The sequence below is a fragment of the Lissotriton vulgaris genome, chromosome 3_1 (assembly GCF_964263255.1).
Source record: "Lissotriton vulgaris chromosome 3_1, aLisVul1.2, whole genome shotgun sequence".
Lineage (NCBI taxonomy): Eukaryota > Metazoa > Chordata > Amphibia > Caudata > Salamandridae > Lissotriton > Lissotriton vulgaris.
The window spans coordinates 340,866,584-340,885,812 of record NC_141689.1 but is presented as its reverse complement, the minus strand read 5'-3'; the positions used below and the strand labels follow the sequence as shown (position 1 = coordinate 340,885,812).

General features: G+C 45.0%; 1 protein-coding gene across 2 annotated transcripts in view; it reads left to right on the top strand.

The window, feature by feature from the left end:
* NUP155 (nucleoporin 155) overlaps positions 1–19,229 on the top strand; it is an 871,946-nt gene that overhangs the window by 74,244 nt on the left and 778,473 nt on the right. For both annotated transcript variants that reach the window (XM_086960546.1, XM_086960547.1), the window contains exon 4: positions 12,807–12,877. In XM_086960546.1, the coding sequence (XP_086816672.1) occupies positions 12,807–12,877 (71 nt within the window). The remainder of the gene's footprint in view (positions 1–12,806; positions 12,878–19,229) is intronic.

Sequence of the window (19,229 nt, the reverse complement as noted above, 5' to 3'; positions counted from 1 at the left end):
AAGGTCCAAAAACAGCACCTCTCAAACTGACCCTGCTTTATAATGAAGGTCCACACCAGGGGAGGGGCAAGCTCCTCTCGGACCCCTCCAAAAGAGAGTACCCGCAGCGTGTCCCCAATCCCTGTCACAGGGCCTCCCCCTCATGGCTCTCCGATTAACACTGCGGTCTTACCGAGTCGAGGAGCAGCCTCCGGGGGATGGGGTGTCACCATCCGCCACGACACCCTCAGGATTCCACACTCCACCACGGGCCAAGTTCAGCGTCCGCCGGGCAATCTATTGTGCAGTTCGGGCATCGGAGCCCGTCCTCCCAGGGCGTGCAGTATGTCTCCCTCTTGATATTGTGAAGGAGGCGGAGAGGGAACACAAACATCAGCCTCTCACTCACCCCCAGTCTCCTCTCTGGACTTCCTTGCACCGACTCCCGCCGTTGCTCCGCATCCTGTTTCAACGCTGCGGCGTCTCCGTTTGTCCGGCGCTCTTCCCTCCACTCCAGGGACCAAATGCGGGGGGGCTCACCCCAAGGCGCCACCACTTGTCTCCTCCGCTGCTTATGTGCCACTGCGACAGCCGATTATGTGATTTCCGAAGACTGGGGTGTGACTGGCGATTTTCGGTCTGTGACTCGATGTTGTTGCACTTCGCTCCGGCCTCAGTTCTATCCCAGTCCCCGACTCCGTGGTCAATGCAGGCCGCAATGTCCGACTCTCAAGTCTCCGGCCCCCGATGTCGCAGGAGGGCCGGAGTTGCTTTAGGAGTGCCACTTTTGCTCCGCAATCGAGCACTAGGCTCCAAGGTCAGGATGGTCAACAGGATCTCGGGGCTGAGGGACGGGTACGGCGGAGCCGATTTCTTACGCGGCCATCTTGGACCGGCGCGTAGCTCCTCCTCGCATACTTTTTTAAATGAAACTTTAAAGATCTAATAGATTGACATAATAACACCTCATCATTATTTAAGATCAACTGCTGTAAACAATAGGAATTAAGCGTCCCAAAAGTGTAAATCTTTTTATCCCTAGCATGCTCCCTCAAAATTACTATTTCCAGTGCATCTTCAGGACTCCTGATTAATTGATAAAAATATCTACCTATTTGGCAGTAGGCTCTGAAGGTAATTGATGCCCATCAAGCCGAGCTCAAGACAAATGATTTTAGTAGAGCTGGAAGAGCTTACACCAAGATAACGCTTCCTTAAAATCATTTCAGAAAAGCTTACACCAAGATAACGCTTCCTTAAAATCATTTCAGTAGAGCTGGAATACATTACACCAAGATAACGCTTCCTTAAAACTGACACACTATTGGAGATTGAAGTAAACGTAGGAAGCGACCTTGCTTCGATTCCATTGTGGCAACAGAAAACTAGCAATATACACCTTTAACAGTGAATGAACACCCCTCCTTCATGTTCGTTAAAAAACTCTAATAGGCCAATTGCTGTAGAATTAGATTTTGCTGCCTGTGAGGCATAATATGGGACCCACGACAAATTATTTGAGATGTTTATGCCTGGATAAGTATATTCTTTTACCACCTTGAGTCTTTTTCAAATTAAAAAACCAAGAAGACTTAATGCCTCTGGCACCCATTATCATAAATTTAGTTGTTACTATCATTTAAAGTTAAGATGGTGTCAAAAGAAAAATATGATAAAACGTCCTATTGTTTTTGTAAGCCAATTGGGGTAAGAGACTCTAATACTAAATTGTTCACCTATGATAAGATAGAAACCTCCCTTGATTCAAACTTTAATGGATCAGTAATACCTAGTTTTAAAAAGAATGGGAAAGTCGGTAAGATCTAAGAAAAATAAGAGGGGCTAAAATGTAACCTTCTTTAAGTCCGTTATCAACTGGGATTCTCATCCAATTGCCACAATGACTGGAGATCAATAGAGACAGTAATTTTGAGGGTATTATCCAGTCTTACAACTTCATGCCAAAGAATGGAACAATCCGCAGAATCAGAGGCTCTGCTAAACTCAACAAGTGCCACATAGACTTCATTTTTATGCAACCTCACATACTTTTCGACAATCCTATATAAACACAGAATATTGTCCTTGTTGGAGCACGCTTTCCGAAGGCCTGACTGCTCAATAGGAAATAACTGAGAATACCCCACAGAGGAATCTAAGTGATGTAACAAACATTTGGCGAATATCTTTCAAGTAGCATCTAAATGTGTGATACAGTGCTAGTTTGTAGGGAGATTACGGTATAAGATTCGGTATTTACCGATTCTGTAAATACCGATTCGGTATCCCCCATTGCTTCCGATGGGCCTTGAAGCCCATAGGAATCAATGGGCATTACCGAATCGGTAATTACCGATTCGGTAATTACCGATTTGTGCAAGGGTGCAGGGGGTGTCACTTTGACACCCTCTAGCACCCCCAAAACAGGCATGTGAGCCATGTGGCACACAGACATGCCCTAAGGGCATGTCTGTCTGTCACATGGCATAGGTGTGCATGCACACATGTGCATGCACACCTGGATTCGGTATTTTAACACCCAATTGGATTGGGTGTTAAAATACCGAATCTGAAGGGCCTGTGGGACAGAAAGTAGTCCCACCTACATCCCAAATTTAAAATTCGGTAAAATTACCGATTCGGTATTTTTGCGATTCGGTAATTTTACCGAATCGGTAAAATACCGAATCGGACAAAAAAAGGTCCCCTACATCTCAGTAGGCCAAATACCGGTCGGAAACGGCCGAAATCGGACGTTTCCGACCGGTATTTGATACCTACATCGGGCCCCACGTCCCAAATTCAGTAAATCAGAGGAAGATGCATATTGGGCACAAAAATGAGAATGCAAAAGATCTTCGTCTAATGTGGTAGGGGTTTTGATGCGATCTCTTCCCGAACGTCTAGCTATTATGAACCAGAGTTTATGCATATTACGAGAAAAACTACAGACTGAAGATCAAACCATAACTTTGCAGTTTTGATTTATTAGTGTTCCTTTCTAATTTACAATATTTAATAGCGCTAGACCTCTGAGAGATATCCAGATGCTTAGAAGCCCTAGCATACCTTTTTATGTTTCGTTGCAAAGTTATCCCAGTTCAAGCACATGAATGCCTCAAATTTTGAGATATCCAAAGACGAAGAAAACGCTTTAGATGGATTGCTCAACCAAGATAATATAGCCTATTGTGATACATATTTCCAAAAATATAAGTGACCAGAACGAGATCGTAACTCAAAACTAGAGACCTATGTCTCCCACCTTATATCTGGGCAAAAATCCAGTGAGATAAAGAGCTGGGAATGATTGCTCTAAGAAAGAGGGTGAATTTAAAAATGGTTTAGAACATAAAAAACCCTGTGTTGTATGAAAATGCCATCAATAAATGATTACTACAAACTTCTCTGCCAAGTGTAATTTTCAGAGGGAGAGAGATCAAACCAACCGTTAATCATGGCCAGATTCAACTCCAATGCCCAAGATAATAAAGTGGATGAGCGAGCACACCACTTCTTATTGTTAAAGCAAGAAGAAGAAAGACCCCAATAATAGTCTAATTAATAGACCGTTAATCATGGCCAGATTCAACTCCAATGCCCAAGATAATAAAGTGGATGAGCGGGCACACCACTTCTTATTGTTAAAGCAAGAAGAAGAAAGACCCCAATAATAGTCTAATTAATAAAAACACATATTCCTTTACTCGGAAGCAGTTATTCGTGTATTAAAATCACCTACAACCAATTAAATAGATTTTGTTTTTTTGGCTAATAAGGTTAATAGGGACTTTAGATGCGTAGACAAAGAAAAACAAGCATTGGAAATGCAATAGGTCTCGCAATAGAAAAGTTTGAGCTTTTGGTGTGGAAAATGTAAATATTTTTTAATTTTTGTTTATGTTTTTCACAATATAAAAGTATTAATTTTGTTATTAGAAATGCCAATAGTTATAAAGTTAGCAAATGTTACATCTATAGCATTAGTAAAGGTACATGTTCTGTTTTACCCTGTCTTACATGTATTGATCTGACAAATCACAATGTTTTAACAAGAACAGAAGTGAAAACATGTAACATTTTTTTATGACATTTGTAATAAAGCTTGAAACATTGACATAAAGTATTTGAACCAGTTGTTGAATGGTTGCACAGATTGATGCTGTGGTGGCGCTGAGTGATGTTTTGGCGACAAGTGATGCTGTGGCGTTCAGTGATGCTGTGGTGGTGCTGAGTGATGCTATGGTTATGCAATAGATAGAGTGAGTGTGATAGATAGATAGAGGGAGGGTGATAGATAGAGGGAGGGTGATAGATAGAGGGAGGGTGATAGATAGAGGGAGGGCGGTAGAGTGAGTGAGGGCGGTAGAGTGAGTGAGGGCAGTAGAGTGAGTGAGGGCGGTAGAGTGAGTGAGGGCGGTAGAGTGAGTGAGGGCGGTAGAGTGAGTGAGGGCGGTAGAGTGAGTGAGGGCGGTAGAGTGAGTGAGGGCGGTAGAGTGAGTGAGGGCGGTAGAGTGAGTGAGGGCGGTAGAGTGAGTGAGGGCGGTAGAGTGAGTGAGGGCGGTAGAGTGAGTGAGGGCGGTAGAGTGAGTGAGTGAGGGCGGTAGAGTGAGTGAGTGAGGGCGGTAGAGTGAGTGAGTGAGGGCGGTAGAGTGAGTGAGGGCGGTAGAGTGAGGGTGGTAAAGTGAGGGTGGTAGAGTGGTAGAGTGAGGGCGGCAGAGTGGTAGAGTGAGGGCGGTAGAGTGGTAGAGTGAGGACGGTGGCGTGAAGACGTGAGGGCTTTAGAGTGAGTGCGGTAGAGTGAGGAGAGAGGGTGGAGAGAGGGTGGAGAGGGGAGAGTAAGGAGAGAGAGGAAGGAGAGAAGAGAGTGGTGAGAGGGGAAAGAGAGTGGTGAGAGGGGAAAGAGAGTGGTGAGAGGGGAGAGAGAGTGGTGAGAGGGGAGAGAGAGTGGTGAGAGGGGAGAGAGAGTGGTGAGAGGGGAGAGAGAGTGGTGAGAGGGGAGAGAGAGTGGTGAGAGGGGAGAGAGAGTGGTGAGAGGGGAGAGAGAGTGGTGAGAGGGGAGAGAGAGGTGAGAGGGGAGAGAGAGTGGTGAGAGGGGAGAGAGAGTGGTGAGAGGGGAGAGAGAGTGGTGAGAGGGGAGAGAGAGTGGTGAGAGGGGAGAGAGAGTGGTGAGAGTGGTGAGAGGGATGAGAGTGGTGAGAGGGATGAGAGTGGTGAGAGGGATGAGAGTGGTGAGAGGGATGAGAGTGGTGAGAGGGATGAGAGTGGTGAGAGGGATGAGAGTGGTGAAAGGGGAGAGTGGGGAGAGGGGAGAGTGGTGAAAGGGGAGAGTGGGCAGAGGGGTGAGAGGGAGGAGAGGGAGGGGAGAGCGGTGAGTGGGAGACCGGTGAGTGGGAGACCTAAAAACAACAGTGTGACACCCATGAAGCGCAGTCTCACTCTCCTTGATTTGTAGCACCACACAGAAAGGCCACACCATGAAATGTACACACATCCCAGCTGCACCCTTACAGCTAGAAATAAAACCATGCGTTCAAACACTCCACGACCAGCAATTGTGACTGGGATAGTATTTTAGAATAAATATTGTCCGGTTAATTTCAATTAAGGCTGCTTTTAATACATGACTGCTCCATGGAAGATTGTGCATTTTCTGTTAACTCTGTAGCTTGTTAAAAGAAAGCAACGGTTTGCTCTTTCGGGTGGTTGCATCTGTGGCAGACTTTTTAGCGCTCCAAGTGTGTCTAATTGAGCTGAGGCGAGACCTGCAGCACGTGTATTTACGTGAAGTCGTGCATTCAGGGTGATGTATGCCAATAAGTAGACTGCAGGGGTATTGATGAAATAAATAAGTGCACATGTCCAACATGCAGGACATTACTGCAGAGCCAACACACTACCCTAAACTCTGGGTAAAAGTGGTGTGCCTGATCGGTGCAGCCTACCAGCAACACACAGGAAGGTCAATGAAACACGTTAGCAAAGAGGACAGCCCCCAAAGTGTCTCCTGCCAGGTCTAAGCAGCTTATCTGGTGCTGTAGGCCTTTTCCTCAGGGGCTTTTAGGATTGAATTGCCCCCATTAAAACCAGGCTGCTAGAAAATACACACCTTGATGAGCTACTAATACTTAATATGGTGCAAGTCACAGTAGGCCGGTTTTCAAGTGTGCGTTGTATGGGTCTGTTTTGCATAAATGCAATGCGTCAATATGACTGGAAGTACGTGTAGCATGGCTCTTCTTTACAAAACATGTTTAAAATATGTTCACTTTACAGTAAACGATTTTCAGATACGAATAAACCACCCATTCCGCTTGTCTGTGCATGCTGGATACTGTAGTTTTGAGTTGTTTCCATTTTGAGAAATAACATTTGAAAGCACCAGGTTACAAAGGTTACAAAGGAAAGAAATGTGCCTAGTGTGTCCATTACTAGCACACATAAGAAGCTCGGTTACCTCCAAAGGCAGCTTGAGTGCAAGACCGCATTAGTGTACCATAGACCGAGGAGAGTATATCTGAGATATCTGGTGCAATGTCAGCAGTGCGCACAGTCCTCAAAGTCACTTTGCATTCTGGGACTTGTAGTTCCAGAATGTTCTTGCCTAGGTTGTCCCCTAGAGGATCAGGCGGCAATTCTTCAGGACGTACAAATAAAAGTTGAAATCTACACTGCGTGGCTGATAATGAGGTGTAATAACCTAAATATTACCAGTGTGGTGGCACCAGTGGTGTGTGGTGTCCGTAGGTGCGGTAGTCAATCTAAGAATAGAAGAGCACAAAAATAAAAACAAAACAGTCACTTAAAACATGACTAATCCTAATAGGATAGTCTCATCGCCAAGTATGTCAGCAGTATCCATACATTTTGCCAAACAATGTAATGCTAATTTGATATGGAATAGTTGAAGCAATGCAGTGTAGTGATGGCATATAATTACAGAGCATGTGTCACATTAAAAACCAAAACAGTAATGTGGCAGAAGAGCATCAGAAAAACAGGCAGGTGGACGCTTGTCACAATAAGTATAAGATGCAGCCACTCACCTATGTTTTATACAAGACTAGCCCCATCTGGTAGCGTCATCAAGTAGACACGTTCATCCAGCATGTGTCCTAAAAAGAGGAGAGGGTTGAGGGGAGGGTGGGGGGGGGGGGGGGGGGGTGGTTCCGTTGGGAGGGTATTGCAAAAGGACCACAAGTTAATGAATGCATTCAAATAACAGACTGAGATGCGGTGGACCCAGCTTTAAGTAATAGTATTAGCAGTGCAATACACCTGTGAACGGTGGATCGTACTGTATACCGTCCCAAGGCAGCGCACCCCGGTCTATATGCTTGTAGGTCGGCATTCCGGCGGTACAGGATCCAAAAAGGGGATCTAGCATTTTGCTAAAGCCCAACAACCCGGCGCCATGTCTTTCAGAAAGTAGGACGGCCGGAGCCCTCGCCCTCAAGAGGTATGTTGCTAGTTCTCTAAAACTTAGGGAACATTACCGTAGTCGGCGCGATGTCCGCTGCTAAATATCTGAAGCATTGGTGGGTCTTACCTCGGTAGCTGCAATGAAGTGGTCAGTACTCGCAGTAACTCGCGCCCACTCGGCGGAGGACCTAACCTGTATTGCCGGTTCCGGCTGCTGTTATTCCTGGAAATGATGCGCAGCGAAGAGTGTCAGCGTTACGACACGAGAGCTGAAGTGCTAGCCAACTGGCTTCATTAAGAGTGTGAGTGGCGGCCATGATGAAGGAGGAGGAAGCTTGTAGAATGGGGCGCCATTTTAGAGTGATATTTAAGAAGTATGCTAGCACACCTAGTAAGGATGCATGGCAGGGATGGGATCTCGGTTAGTGTTGAGAACGGCTCTGGTTGTCCAGGATGTGGAATGTAAGCTAGTGATCTAATATTATTAGAAGATTATTTCCTGTTGTGCATTTGTCGTTTGCTATAATGATATCCCATGCTCGTAGCAGTCGACTGACTAATTAAAAGTGAGTCCCTCTGCGAAGACATATGCTTAGGGGTAGCAATGTTAAAGAAGCTTCTGTGTTCTGCGACACGGCGGGCAGGGGAGGGGGCGGAGCGGGGAGAGGTGCGACACGGCAGGCAGGGGAGGAGAGTAGGAGGATGAGGGGGGAGGAGAGTAGGAGGAGGAGGGGGGAGGAGAGTAGGGGAGGCACGGACTAGCGGCCGTGCAACCAAGAAGTGAGGGGGCGGAGCAGAGGGAGGCTGTGAGAGAGCGAGTGGGCAAGGCAGGCGGCTGGGGGCATGTGCACGCGCTTTTAAGCTCGATGCGCATGCGCATTGAGCTTAAATTTCACGAGCACTGCAAGGAATCGCCACGATTCCTTGCAAGTTGGTTAAAGAGTGTTTAAGCCCCCATAGTCTCGCAAGCTCCATGCGCATCGAATAGCGAGACCTAATTAACTGTGGGGCCTAAGTAAATGTTACAAAGTAACTGTTCATAAATTATATCATCATTTCCCATTCAGTTGCAGTAAACAACCATAACATAAGGGAGAGAAAGTAAAAGCTGAGTGTTTCAATCCAAAACAGAATCTCAGCAAAATACAGTCCACCACTAGGAAGACCTCTAATTGAAGGAAGGGCAGAAGAACAATAAACCAAATCCTCATCTAAATTAAAATAATTTACCAACTACATTACTTGCAAACAAATAATTGATCCTCAAAGTAACAATCCAAATTAGACCCAGACAAAAAAGCTTGAGACCCTGCCACATTTCAGCAGCAACGTTTCTGACTCCAATATCTCCTTGACTGCCATAAAGCCATTAAAACTAGATTGGCGGCAAAAGACTATATATAACCTGGTGAGAGACCTAGTTTGAGCAGCACAACTTTGCACGTGTAATTTTTGAACATTGGAGAAAGAGGTGCGCATAAGCGGTGTTACCACCAGACCCAAACAGTAGTAAAACAGCAATGTCCATTTAAAAAAGTGGGACATTAAGTTTCAATATTAAAGAGGAATTTCAATATTAAAGAGGAATAAAGAGGAATTTGATTCAGAATTAAAATTAACAATAGACGCCAAGACCTCTTGAACCCAATTGACATAAATAAGTCTTCAATTCCACCAAAACTATTCCCTGTGAAGAAATGAGCCTCCGATCATAAATGTTAAAATATATACTTAAGACAGCCTGGCGATTCAAAGGAAATTTGGTATCAGAGAAGGGAAACTACATTTTAGGACACATGTGGAAGTCTCAAGAATTAGGGTTTTTTGTACATAAACATTTCACTGAGTCTGGAATCTAACTCGGGTCTGGGGAAAAACATAACAACATTAGGGTTAAGTACAGAGATTTCCTTTAGACAAACAATAGATACCTATACTTAGTACAAACTTTCACTCTGTTATCACACACACATTAGATGTACATGACAAGATGGTAATGCATTAATACAGAAGGTATCATCAATTTCAGCAGGGCTTTCTTTTGGAATTGCAAAGAAAACTGAGGATCCTGAAGTAGAAGGAATTGTCTCAAACTTCACTAGTTGAGGTGATTAAGCAAATCTAATTTTTCTCCTCTTATTGTTCTTGCTTCTTTTTACTTCAAGACATTTTATTTTTCTCTTAGTTTTCAACCGACTTGGGAGAATTTTCAAATATAACATCAGACCAACTAGAAGCATCCTGATGAACCTTTACTGAATCATTTACGCAAGGCTGTATTTTTGTCACCTCTACTACAAAGGAGCTATCCACATTTTTTAAATTGCCCACACTATCAGACTTTCAAGTGAAGTCAAGAGATTTATATAGCGCGCTACATACCCAGAGGGTCTCAAGGCGCTTGAAGAAGGGTGGGGAATTACTTGTCGAATATCCACGTTTTAAGTTGCTTTCTGAATGCTAGGTGGTTCTGAGTAAGGCGAAGGTGAGTGGGAAGTGAGTTCCAGGTTTTGGCTGCCAGGTAGGAGAAAGATCTACCTCCCATGGTGGTTTTGTTGATGCAAGGTACAGTGCCAAGGGCTTGGTTGGAGGATCGTAGCTGGCGGGAGGGGGTGTAGAAGGACAGTCGTGTGTTGAGGCATTCGGGTCCAATTTCGTAAAGTGCTTTGTGTGCGTGGGTTAGGAGGCGGAAAGTAATCCTCTTATTGACGGGGAGCCAGTGGAGGTTTTTCAGGTGACCAGAGATGTGTTCTTTACGCGGGATGTCTAATATGAGCCTGGCTGAGGCGTTCTGGATGCGTTGGAGTTTTTTCTGGAGTTTTGCGGTGGTACCGGCGTATAGGGTGTTTCCGTAGTCTAGGCGGCTCGTGACTACTCGGAGAAAAAAGCACATTCAAAGCAAATTTACCCTGCAAACGAGAGTCTGAGATCATTATAGTTTCGTAGACGATATTCGTTGCTGAGGTTTTTGTACAGGGTTTTCCTCCTGCAGAGGAACAAATATCACCTGAACACTAAGTCCTCGAGGACGAGGGCACCACTGAAACCTTGATCGAGGCCAATACCATTACAACAGTATCTCATAGTAACGGCTCTTAATATTGAAGATAACTTTGATAATGAATACACTTGTACTATTAGCTGTTTGGTATTTAATTTCAACAATGAAGAAAGAACAGAGTGAATTGAAGACATCATACTGGAAATGGCGGGGATCCACAATGGGCGACGCGGGTACATTATCATTATAGGAAAAAGAAGTTTCTCTGCTCGAAGATAGAAGCATATATTTAAATAAAACTTGATCAGAGGAAAGTGAATCCTGTAAACCAACAGCAGATTTTTCAATCACATTATTCCTTAATTCTCTCTTAATTCAAGCCATTTTACAAAGTTATGTATGCTGTCTAAGCAATGGTTTTCCCTACTTTAGATTGAACAAGTTAACTTTTTTCATTCCAAGTTAGAGTTAGTTTGGTAATTAAAAATCTCAGAATGGTAAGGCTATTGTTAAGTTTCTTCCATTTGGTAAAATAATCTGTTGTCATGAAAAAAGAGAGAGGGACTCTACACACCGAGGGAACAGGGTACCATTGTAGGAAGCTGGCTCTTATATAGTGAACCAAAATGAGCCACACTTTGTAAAGACTCCAGGCAAACCCCAATTGATTTACAGAGGCAAAAAACGATAAACCAAATGCTCTCTTTGATGGTAGTGTTGGTGAGCAGTTAGGCTTATCAGAGGGTAGTGCTAAGCATTGTTGTACTCACAGAGATAATAAATGAGACGCACACTCAAGAATAAATCCAAAGCCAATTTATGGTTTAAGGCTGCAATTGTGTTCAAGTCATTGAAATGTTACTGACTCCTCAAAGGAGCTGGTAACAGATTCACAAAGGGAAAGCGGACTCCTTTAGACAGTTTCACCTTGGGAATAGTGATGGGTGCCCTTTGAATATTTATTAAAAAATGAAAGCCACAGCCGCCCCTTTTAGAAAAATGCAAACACAGGGATGGAGGTCTGTTGTTCCTCTGCGACTTCCTTGTGACTGGAGATTTAGCAGTGCAACCCAATATTACGTAGACTACATTATAAAAAATTACGGAAAGGTTGCAAACAGCTGCTACTTTGTACACCGATAAATCCTATATCTAGATAAAGATTGTAGAAAGAAAGAAAATTGTTAATGTGCTTCTCTAGAATTTTACTAGGAAGTGGTAGTTGTGGTGCAGAGCTATAGCTATTTATTTAGTTCTAATCAACCAGAGGATTTTTTTAGAGTGGTGTCACTCGCACCAATTTCCACTTGTTTGGAATAGAAGCACTGGAAATATTACATACTTTAGTAAAAGTACCTCTCCTTTGCCGGAATTACAGGGTGGGTGGAGTTAAGTGCAGGGATATGGTCATGCTTCTAGGTGGTATACCCACACATAAGTCTAACTACTAATACAAGTATTTGTCACCCGAACTTGGCCAGTATTTACTGGGTCCAAATCTGCATGTGGCGTCCCCATTCTAGGTACATATCTGTTTCCATTTAACACCTGCTCGGAAGAGAAGTTAGTGAATTGAAACTGCAGCTTAGGAGTAGATGTGATGAGGGCATTTAAGCACAGTAGTTATTATGGGTTGACAGGAAAGAGTGTTATGTGCTCCCCCCACCCATTGAAAGAGGGGTCAAGCGGAGGCTGTGGAGATGGAGGATGGGCCGTCTCAAGTGATTTAATTGGTTCGATATTTTTTGGCCTGTAAAATCAGGTTCAGTATTACCACACTCAGGAAACCATGGTGCAGGAACATAGAGTTGATTATAATTGGGCAGAGCAGTATCCCAGTAAATATCTCCCTGCCCAATTTACAATCTGGGCTATAGTGTCATTGCTTCTGTGAGGGACAGGTGCTGGAACAACTTTGAGAACCGAATCAGATTTAATTGGTTGAGGTTAAGACACCAGCGTTTATTCAGTGGAGAGAAGAGGTCATTTTTTAAAGTACCTGGAATTTAAGTAGGCCCAGTCCTAACCTGCTGCCTAGTAGAAACAGAGCTAGAACTAGAGGAGCAAATCAGTAAAATTGTATTGTGGAAAGAGTGTTAAACATTCACTGAAGTTTTGTATGGTATCAGTCGAAAGGTTGCAACAAGGATCATTGATCACTGATTTTACTGTATGTGCAAGTTGATGATCTGTATTTCTTATCAGTATAACTTGATTTCTGTCTAACAGCTCTATCTGTTTGGTAAATGCCTGATACAGTTATCGACAATGATTGCAAATTACTTGAACTTCCAGGAGACTCTAACGTATTTAAATGTCTAGGATACTTGAATAAAAAAAATGCTAGTAACCCTTCAGTGTCATTGTGGCATTCTGATAACCAGATGTACAATTTAATTTGCAGGGGCGATCTTGCATACTTTGATGGCTTAAGTGAAACCATACTTTCTGTTGGACTTGTAAAACCTAAAGCAGGTAAGAAAGAATATGCAAATGTATTTGCTAATACAATGTCATGAGAGCATGTTTTATTAAGAGAGTAATGTGATGATGGTTTTAATCAGTTATAAACCTGCCTATATTTGTTAAAAGTTAAACTGTTGAAAGGACCCAGATACTTTGGTATTGACCAAGCCATTAAAAAAAACATTGCCCACTATAATGGTGTTAATGGTGTCAGGCAATATCTGCCCGCCAGAGCTCAGCAATATTAAAAACCCTGCAAAATCATTCATCATACAGTGAAGCTAATGAAGCAGAGGGCCTGGTGACCGGTAGGTCTGGAACCCTGTCTTTTGACAAGATCAACAACTGCAAGCATCCAGATTATGGTTGACAATGAAATTTTCTCTTCCAGGGGATACTCCTCAATAGTCATAAGCACTGAATTATCTCCGGCCATATGTGGGAACCCGGAACACATATCCTAATACATATATATGTGTTAAATATATAAAAAGAGTACATAGTACTAAAACATTATACACATATACATGTATAAACTAATAATATGCAGCCCCAAAACATATCCAATAGGGTAATAAAGCCATAATTACATGTCTTTCTGTTGTATGAAAATAACTCATAACATATAATGCAAAAAAAGGACATGAACATTAGTTGCATTCCACAGAAAACCACCTTTTATTTTCATCAAAGAAAACGGGTAATGAAAGGCAATTAGCCTAAACATGCTGCATAAGCAAATAACATACCTGTACAGAAAAGGAGCCTGGCACCTCGCCTTTAAGGCCTCAGAGAATCTGAACACTTTGCCTTTAAGGCCTCCAGGAGAAGCCTGCTCCCATCATGCCCCACAGGCGACAGTTAGGTCAGTTCTTTTTTCCGGCTCTTTCTGAGAGGAACCTGGAACTTGAGCTCGACTGATTTTGACTGTTTTCAGTCAGAATTTGGTTATTTCCTACTTTTTTGGATATTTCTGATTGTTGGTGGTATTTTTCAATCTTTTCTGACTAATTGGTTTCTATTTTTTAGTCAGATATGCCACCTTTATTTTACAAGTGTCCTTCCTGTGGGAAGAAGATGTCCAAAACCAATCCTCATTCAGTTTGTGTGGTGTGTTTGCCTTCTTCTCATGACTCAGAGACATGTCACCACTGCCTTCAACTTTCCAGGAGGATTTTGAAGGAGAGCGAGAAGATTCAACTTCTTGGACTCATGGAGAGAGGGAAACATCATGAAAAGGGCCCAGGAAGTCAACTTTCATCTGGAAGGCCCTCCTCTCCCAGAAAACGTCAAAGATCTGCTTCTCCTGATGGTAGGAGTAAGAAAAAGCATCAAGTCTAGATCGCCGTTGGCGCTGTCAACTTCAAGGCCAGTGAAAACAGTGAAATCGTTGTCGAAGACATCACCTTTTAGAAGTAAGTCGGCGTCGAAAACGGTGGAAGAAACAAGATCGCCGGCGAAGAGCTTATCGACGTCGAGACATGTGGTGTCGATTGCAGTAAAATCCACGTCGAAGGTGAGAAGTAGATACACGTCGAGGGTGAGGAGTAGATCGACGTTGAGACCTGAAAAGCGTAGGAGGTAAAGATCACGATCGCCGTCGAGACATAAGTCGAAGTCGAGACATGCTTTGTGCTCGAGGCATGAGAAATCTCGGTCGAAGAGGCTACCGACATCCAGGAAGTCGACGTCGAGATCTCCGCCACCTCTTTCAAGGTCGGCGTCGAGGCACTCTAGATCAACCTCTCAAACCCGTCACAGGTCTTTGTCGAGGTCAGAGCCGACGTCGAGGACACCGACTGACCAGCAGCGGTCGACGTCCAAGGGTCCGACCTCTAGGGCGTCTTCCCATAGTTCACCAGTATTGGGGTGTCTTTCATAGATTCACATGCTTGAATATTCCCCGTCGTCAAGTGGGAGCCCCACGGTAAATAAAATAGCAATAAAACCAATCATATATGCATATAAAAACATAACTACATACATTCTAAAACCATAAATACTCATTTTTTTAAATGTATTTTATTTATCGGTTTTATCAAGAACAGTTACAAACCAGCGGTCACAGTCATAACCAGCATAGAATGCGCAATGCAACAGAGAGATCCATAATACAGAGCATCCAATTATTTCATGTCTGAGCACACATAGCACATATAATAATAAATCAAACCATATGAAATGTATCTGCAATCAAAGCAATTAGTCAGGGGTTTCCTTAAGCAAATCGGGATGTTCTCGCAAATAATAAGTAAGTGGTCCCTGTGAGAAGTTGGCCTGATATGCAGTGCTCACTATTCTAGTGATCACTATGTATCAGTCCTAACGACCCTTATTGATGATTGGTTGTAAGTCAACCTTATAGACCAGCTATCCTAGTAGCATGGACAAGAGCAGTCTTTAGGCTAAACTCTAGAGGGCGTGTTAAGCCAGCTGTTATACCATCACATATACCCCTTGAACACCAAGTGAAAGGACACCACACAAGTTGTTATGAAAATAAAAGGATATTTATTTATAACACAACAGCCCTGGTCTCTTTATGAGGACAGGGCGCTAAGTACAATACAAAGCTCTTAAAGAAATACCGAAAGTCGCACAAGTTACGCAAATGCCCGAGGGGCACGGAAAACCATATACTACAAAAGTGGAATGCGAAATTACTAGCAAGTAAGTACTATTCTCAGAGACTTTGGAATCGCTAGGCCTACAGTGCTGAACGCTTAGATTAGAAGCAGGTGGTCTAGGAACGCCGTGTGCAGAGTGGGAACTCTCACGCGTAATGCGGGACAAAGTCTATGGATACTAGTAAATGCAAAAGTTAGTGTTCTCGGACGAACCCGACTAGGTAGGTCAAAAACGAAAGTGGATCTAGACACTTGGAGAGTTGGTCTACGCTGGAGCACCGTGGTACTCGGTTTACCTAGCCCAGGGGCTGCGGCTGCATAGGGTTCAAGTGTCGGCGGGAATATTCGTTGACGAACCAGGAGCCTGAAGTGGAAGTTGCTGGCAGGCGACCAGTGAAGATGTTCCGGGCTGATCCAAGGACTGGATCAGCTGAAGAAGAGTACCTGTAAGCAGAGGGGACCAAGTTCTGAATCACTAGCCAGTGATTAGGTGGGCACCAGGATGGCACCGGACGAGGTCACTCAGCCAGGCGAAGAGGTGACACTGGATTCTGCTGCTGCACGGACCAGGGGCGCTGATGTCGACCAGGCTGGAGGTCTGCGAGCTGTCCCACGTCGGATGTCTGCTGCTGGCGATGCTGGATCCGGTGAAGGAGGCAACAAGCTTTGGCTATGGCAAGCCCACGTGGCGACACAAAATGGCGTCTTGGGTGGACCAGGAGGGTCCGAGGAAGGTCTCCTTCAGGAGGAGCCTAGGGCCAGTCTAGAGGAGCTAGACCAGCTGTGAAGAAAACGTAGGACGTCGTCGAGAGGGTCACTAGCCAACGGGGAAGTGACCGGACAACGTGGCAAACGACACAGAAGCAAAAGGGCCCCACGCAGATCTGGTGGATGCTGGGGGGCTGGTCTTCGGTGCTCGTGCTGCTTGGGGTTGGGGCTTCTCTTACCCAAATGCACCCACTCGAGGGTCCCTCGGCGGTCGTGCTGGGTCAGTGTCGAGCTGGTTCTGATGGTCGCCGGGTCCACTGGTCTCGTCGCACCCACGGTTCTCAGCTGTGCTGTAGAGGCAGGTAGAGGTCAGAGAGGGCAGGGAGTCCGGGTCTCGTCGTGCTGGTCGGTCTGGTTCCGGAGGAAGGACGTCTTAGCAAACCGCAGATACTTAGTTGGTGCCTGCTGCTGCAGGGTGACTACTCCTTAGTCACAAGGGAGAAATCTTAGGAAGAAGTCTTGAGTTCCTTTCGTAGAAAGTAGTTTCAGGATTCAAAGATGATCTAATTTGGAAGGGTCCCCGCTCCCACCTTTATTCTAAAGAAAGGGGCTGGTACGGGACTAGGTCCTGCCCATGGGTGGGGACCAGGAAGGGGGGTGGTTACACCCCTCCCCCATGCCGGACTTTCCCCAGCTCAGGGGCTGGTGTGCCCCTGGAACTGGTTCAAACTGGCAGATGCACAGTGAGCACCGGGGTGCCACTTGCAGTCACCTTCCTATTCAGCCCTGCCTACCTAGGATACACAAAACCCTGTCTGGGATGGTGCTAGCACCGCCCCTGACAGGAAACCCTTTGTCCAAGATCCCCTCGCTGGAAGGACTCCCAGCTGCAGGGGGTCAGACTTGTGTTTGTGGTGGCAGCATCCATTTTGTGATGCTGAGGCTCGAGTTAACTTTAACCGGGGTTCACAGTTACATACATGTCGTGTCCCTCTAGAAGGGTGGAATGCTAACCCCGTCGCCAGAATTGGTGAGGGGTTAGTATTCCAATTCTTATGACACCTTACTCTACATGTTTTGATAAAGCGATACTAAAGATAGCAAATAACCGCGAGGATTATAATGCACTTAAGAGTATATGGTACGCGTTATCATAGAACAGCTATTAGGACTTGGTTCCGCTAGCTGCAGACGGGCTCAGCTCATGCCAGAGCACCATCTCACATAATCCCAAGCACTCTGCCTTCAGGATTGTTAAGGCCTGCCATAGGAGTGACTGATAGGAATACTTGTGTCTATTTTAGGGTTAGATATAGGTATACTATATCTAAAGCAAAGGGTGATTACACCACCTTGCCCCAGCTGTCGTGCAGCCAGTTGTGTCAGATTTAGATGGCCAGCCAGGGGTGGCATAATACATGCTGCAGCCCCTGGTAGGCCCTGGGTACACCTATGCCCTGAGTTACCTAAGGTACACTGTACAGGGACTGATAAGGTGACTCAGTATCCAATTAGATATGTACCTAAGGTACATGGAATCCATTTTACAGAGAGAGCAGTAGGCCTGGGGCCCTGAATAGCAGGGTCCCAGGTCAACTAAGTCGGAAAACCAGCAAAACACCAGGCAAAAAGTTGGGGGTAACCATAGTCGGGCATCCACCCTCCTACAGTCCCCCGATGTCTGAGGGCCTTGAAGCAGCTGGTAATTCTTCCGCATATAACATAATGTTGTCACGGCAGTACACAGCGTCCAGTATCCAATCCCTGAACGCCGGGGCTTTTTTACTGTCCCAGCACATAGAAACCCGTTGCTTCGCAAGTAGTAACATAACTGCTACCAATTTCTTTCTCAAGGACCGTAGTGGTATGTCGAGGTCCAGTAGGCATAGCCGTGGGGTGCATGCCAATGTGCAGTAGACCATCCGCCCCAAGTGACCAGTCACCGTTTCCCAATATCGCTGCACCCTCCCACAACCCCGTGCAAGATGTGCAAAATCAGCTTGATCCATCCCACAGCGTTTGCAGCTGGCTGCATCCCATAACTTATATTTACATAGTTTGGCTGGGGTGTGATATACTTGGTGTATGTAGTTATAATGGATAAGTCGTAGATTGCTATTTGGTGTCAGCAACGTGATCAGTGTACAGCAGGCAGTCCAGTCCTCCTCCGTTAGGGCGGTATCTAGTAAGGTGGACCACTTATCGCGAGCCCTCGATGTATCTGCTCCAATCTCCGACTGTATCTGTTTATATAGTCGTGATATGAGATGTGTTTGAGTGCTCGAGGTGAGAACCATTTGTAACGGTTGCAGTGTAGGGGGTACATCCGGAAAAGAAGGGTATAAGACCCGGGCAGCGGCTTTTAATCTGTGATACAGGAATCGAAAAAGTAGCGACTGATTGTTTATATAGGACAAGTCCCCTGGAGTGATGAACGAGCCATTTGGGTATAAGTCACCTAGGTTAGATATGCCCACCTGTTCTAAAAGAGACATGTTGTTTTTTTCCAGCTTCACTGATAATCCGGGGTGGTGTGCCGAAGGGAGGTTGGGAGCATATATTGGGGTCTTGTGTGCTAGTTGGCTGATCCGCTGCCAGGCCTGAGAAGTTGTGCACACCGTGTTTATGTCCCGTGAAGTAAGGTGAGGCCGAACATGTGTGAGTGTGCTAGTCAGCGGTATAGGGTTCGTGCCGCCGTCTTCCACCGCAAAATGAGGCAAATATTGCACTGGATGATACCAGTAATAGACGAAATGCGCCTGAGCACATAAATAGCAGAGGTAAATATCAGGCACTGTGAAGCCACCCGCACTGTAAGGGAGGGAAAGTGTGTGAAGACTCACTCGAGCCTTCGTACGGATTCTGGCAAATACCGAAGAAGGGGGTGTAATCGGTATGTTGATGAATAGGTACAGCAACCTGGGCAACAGCACCATTTTACCCAGGGATATGCGATCGGCTAGTGAGAGAGGGAGTGTGATCCATCTTTGTATTTGCGTTTCCATGCGGTCAATCGCAACTCCGTA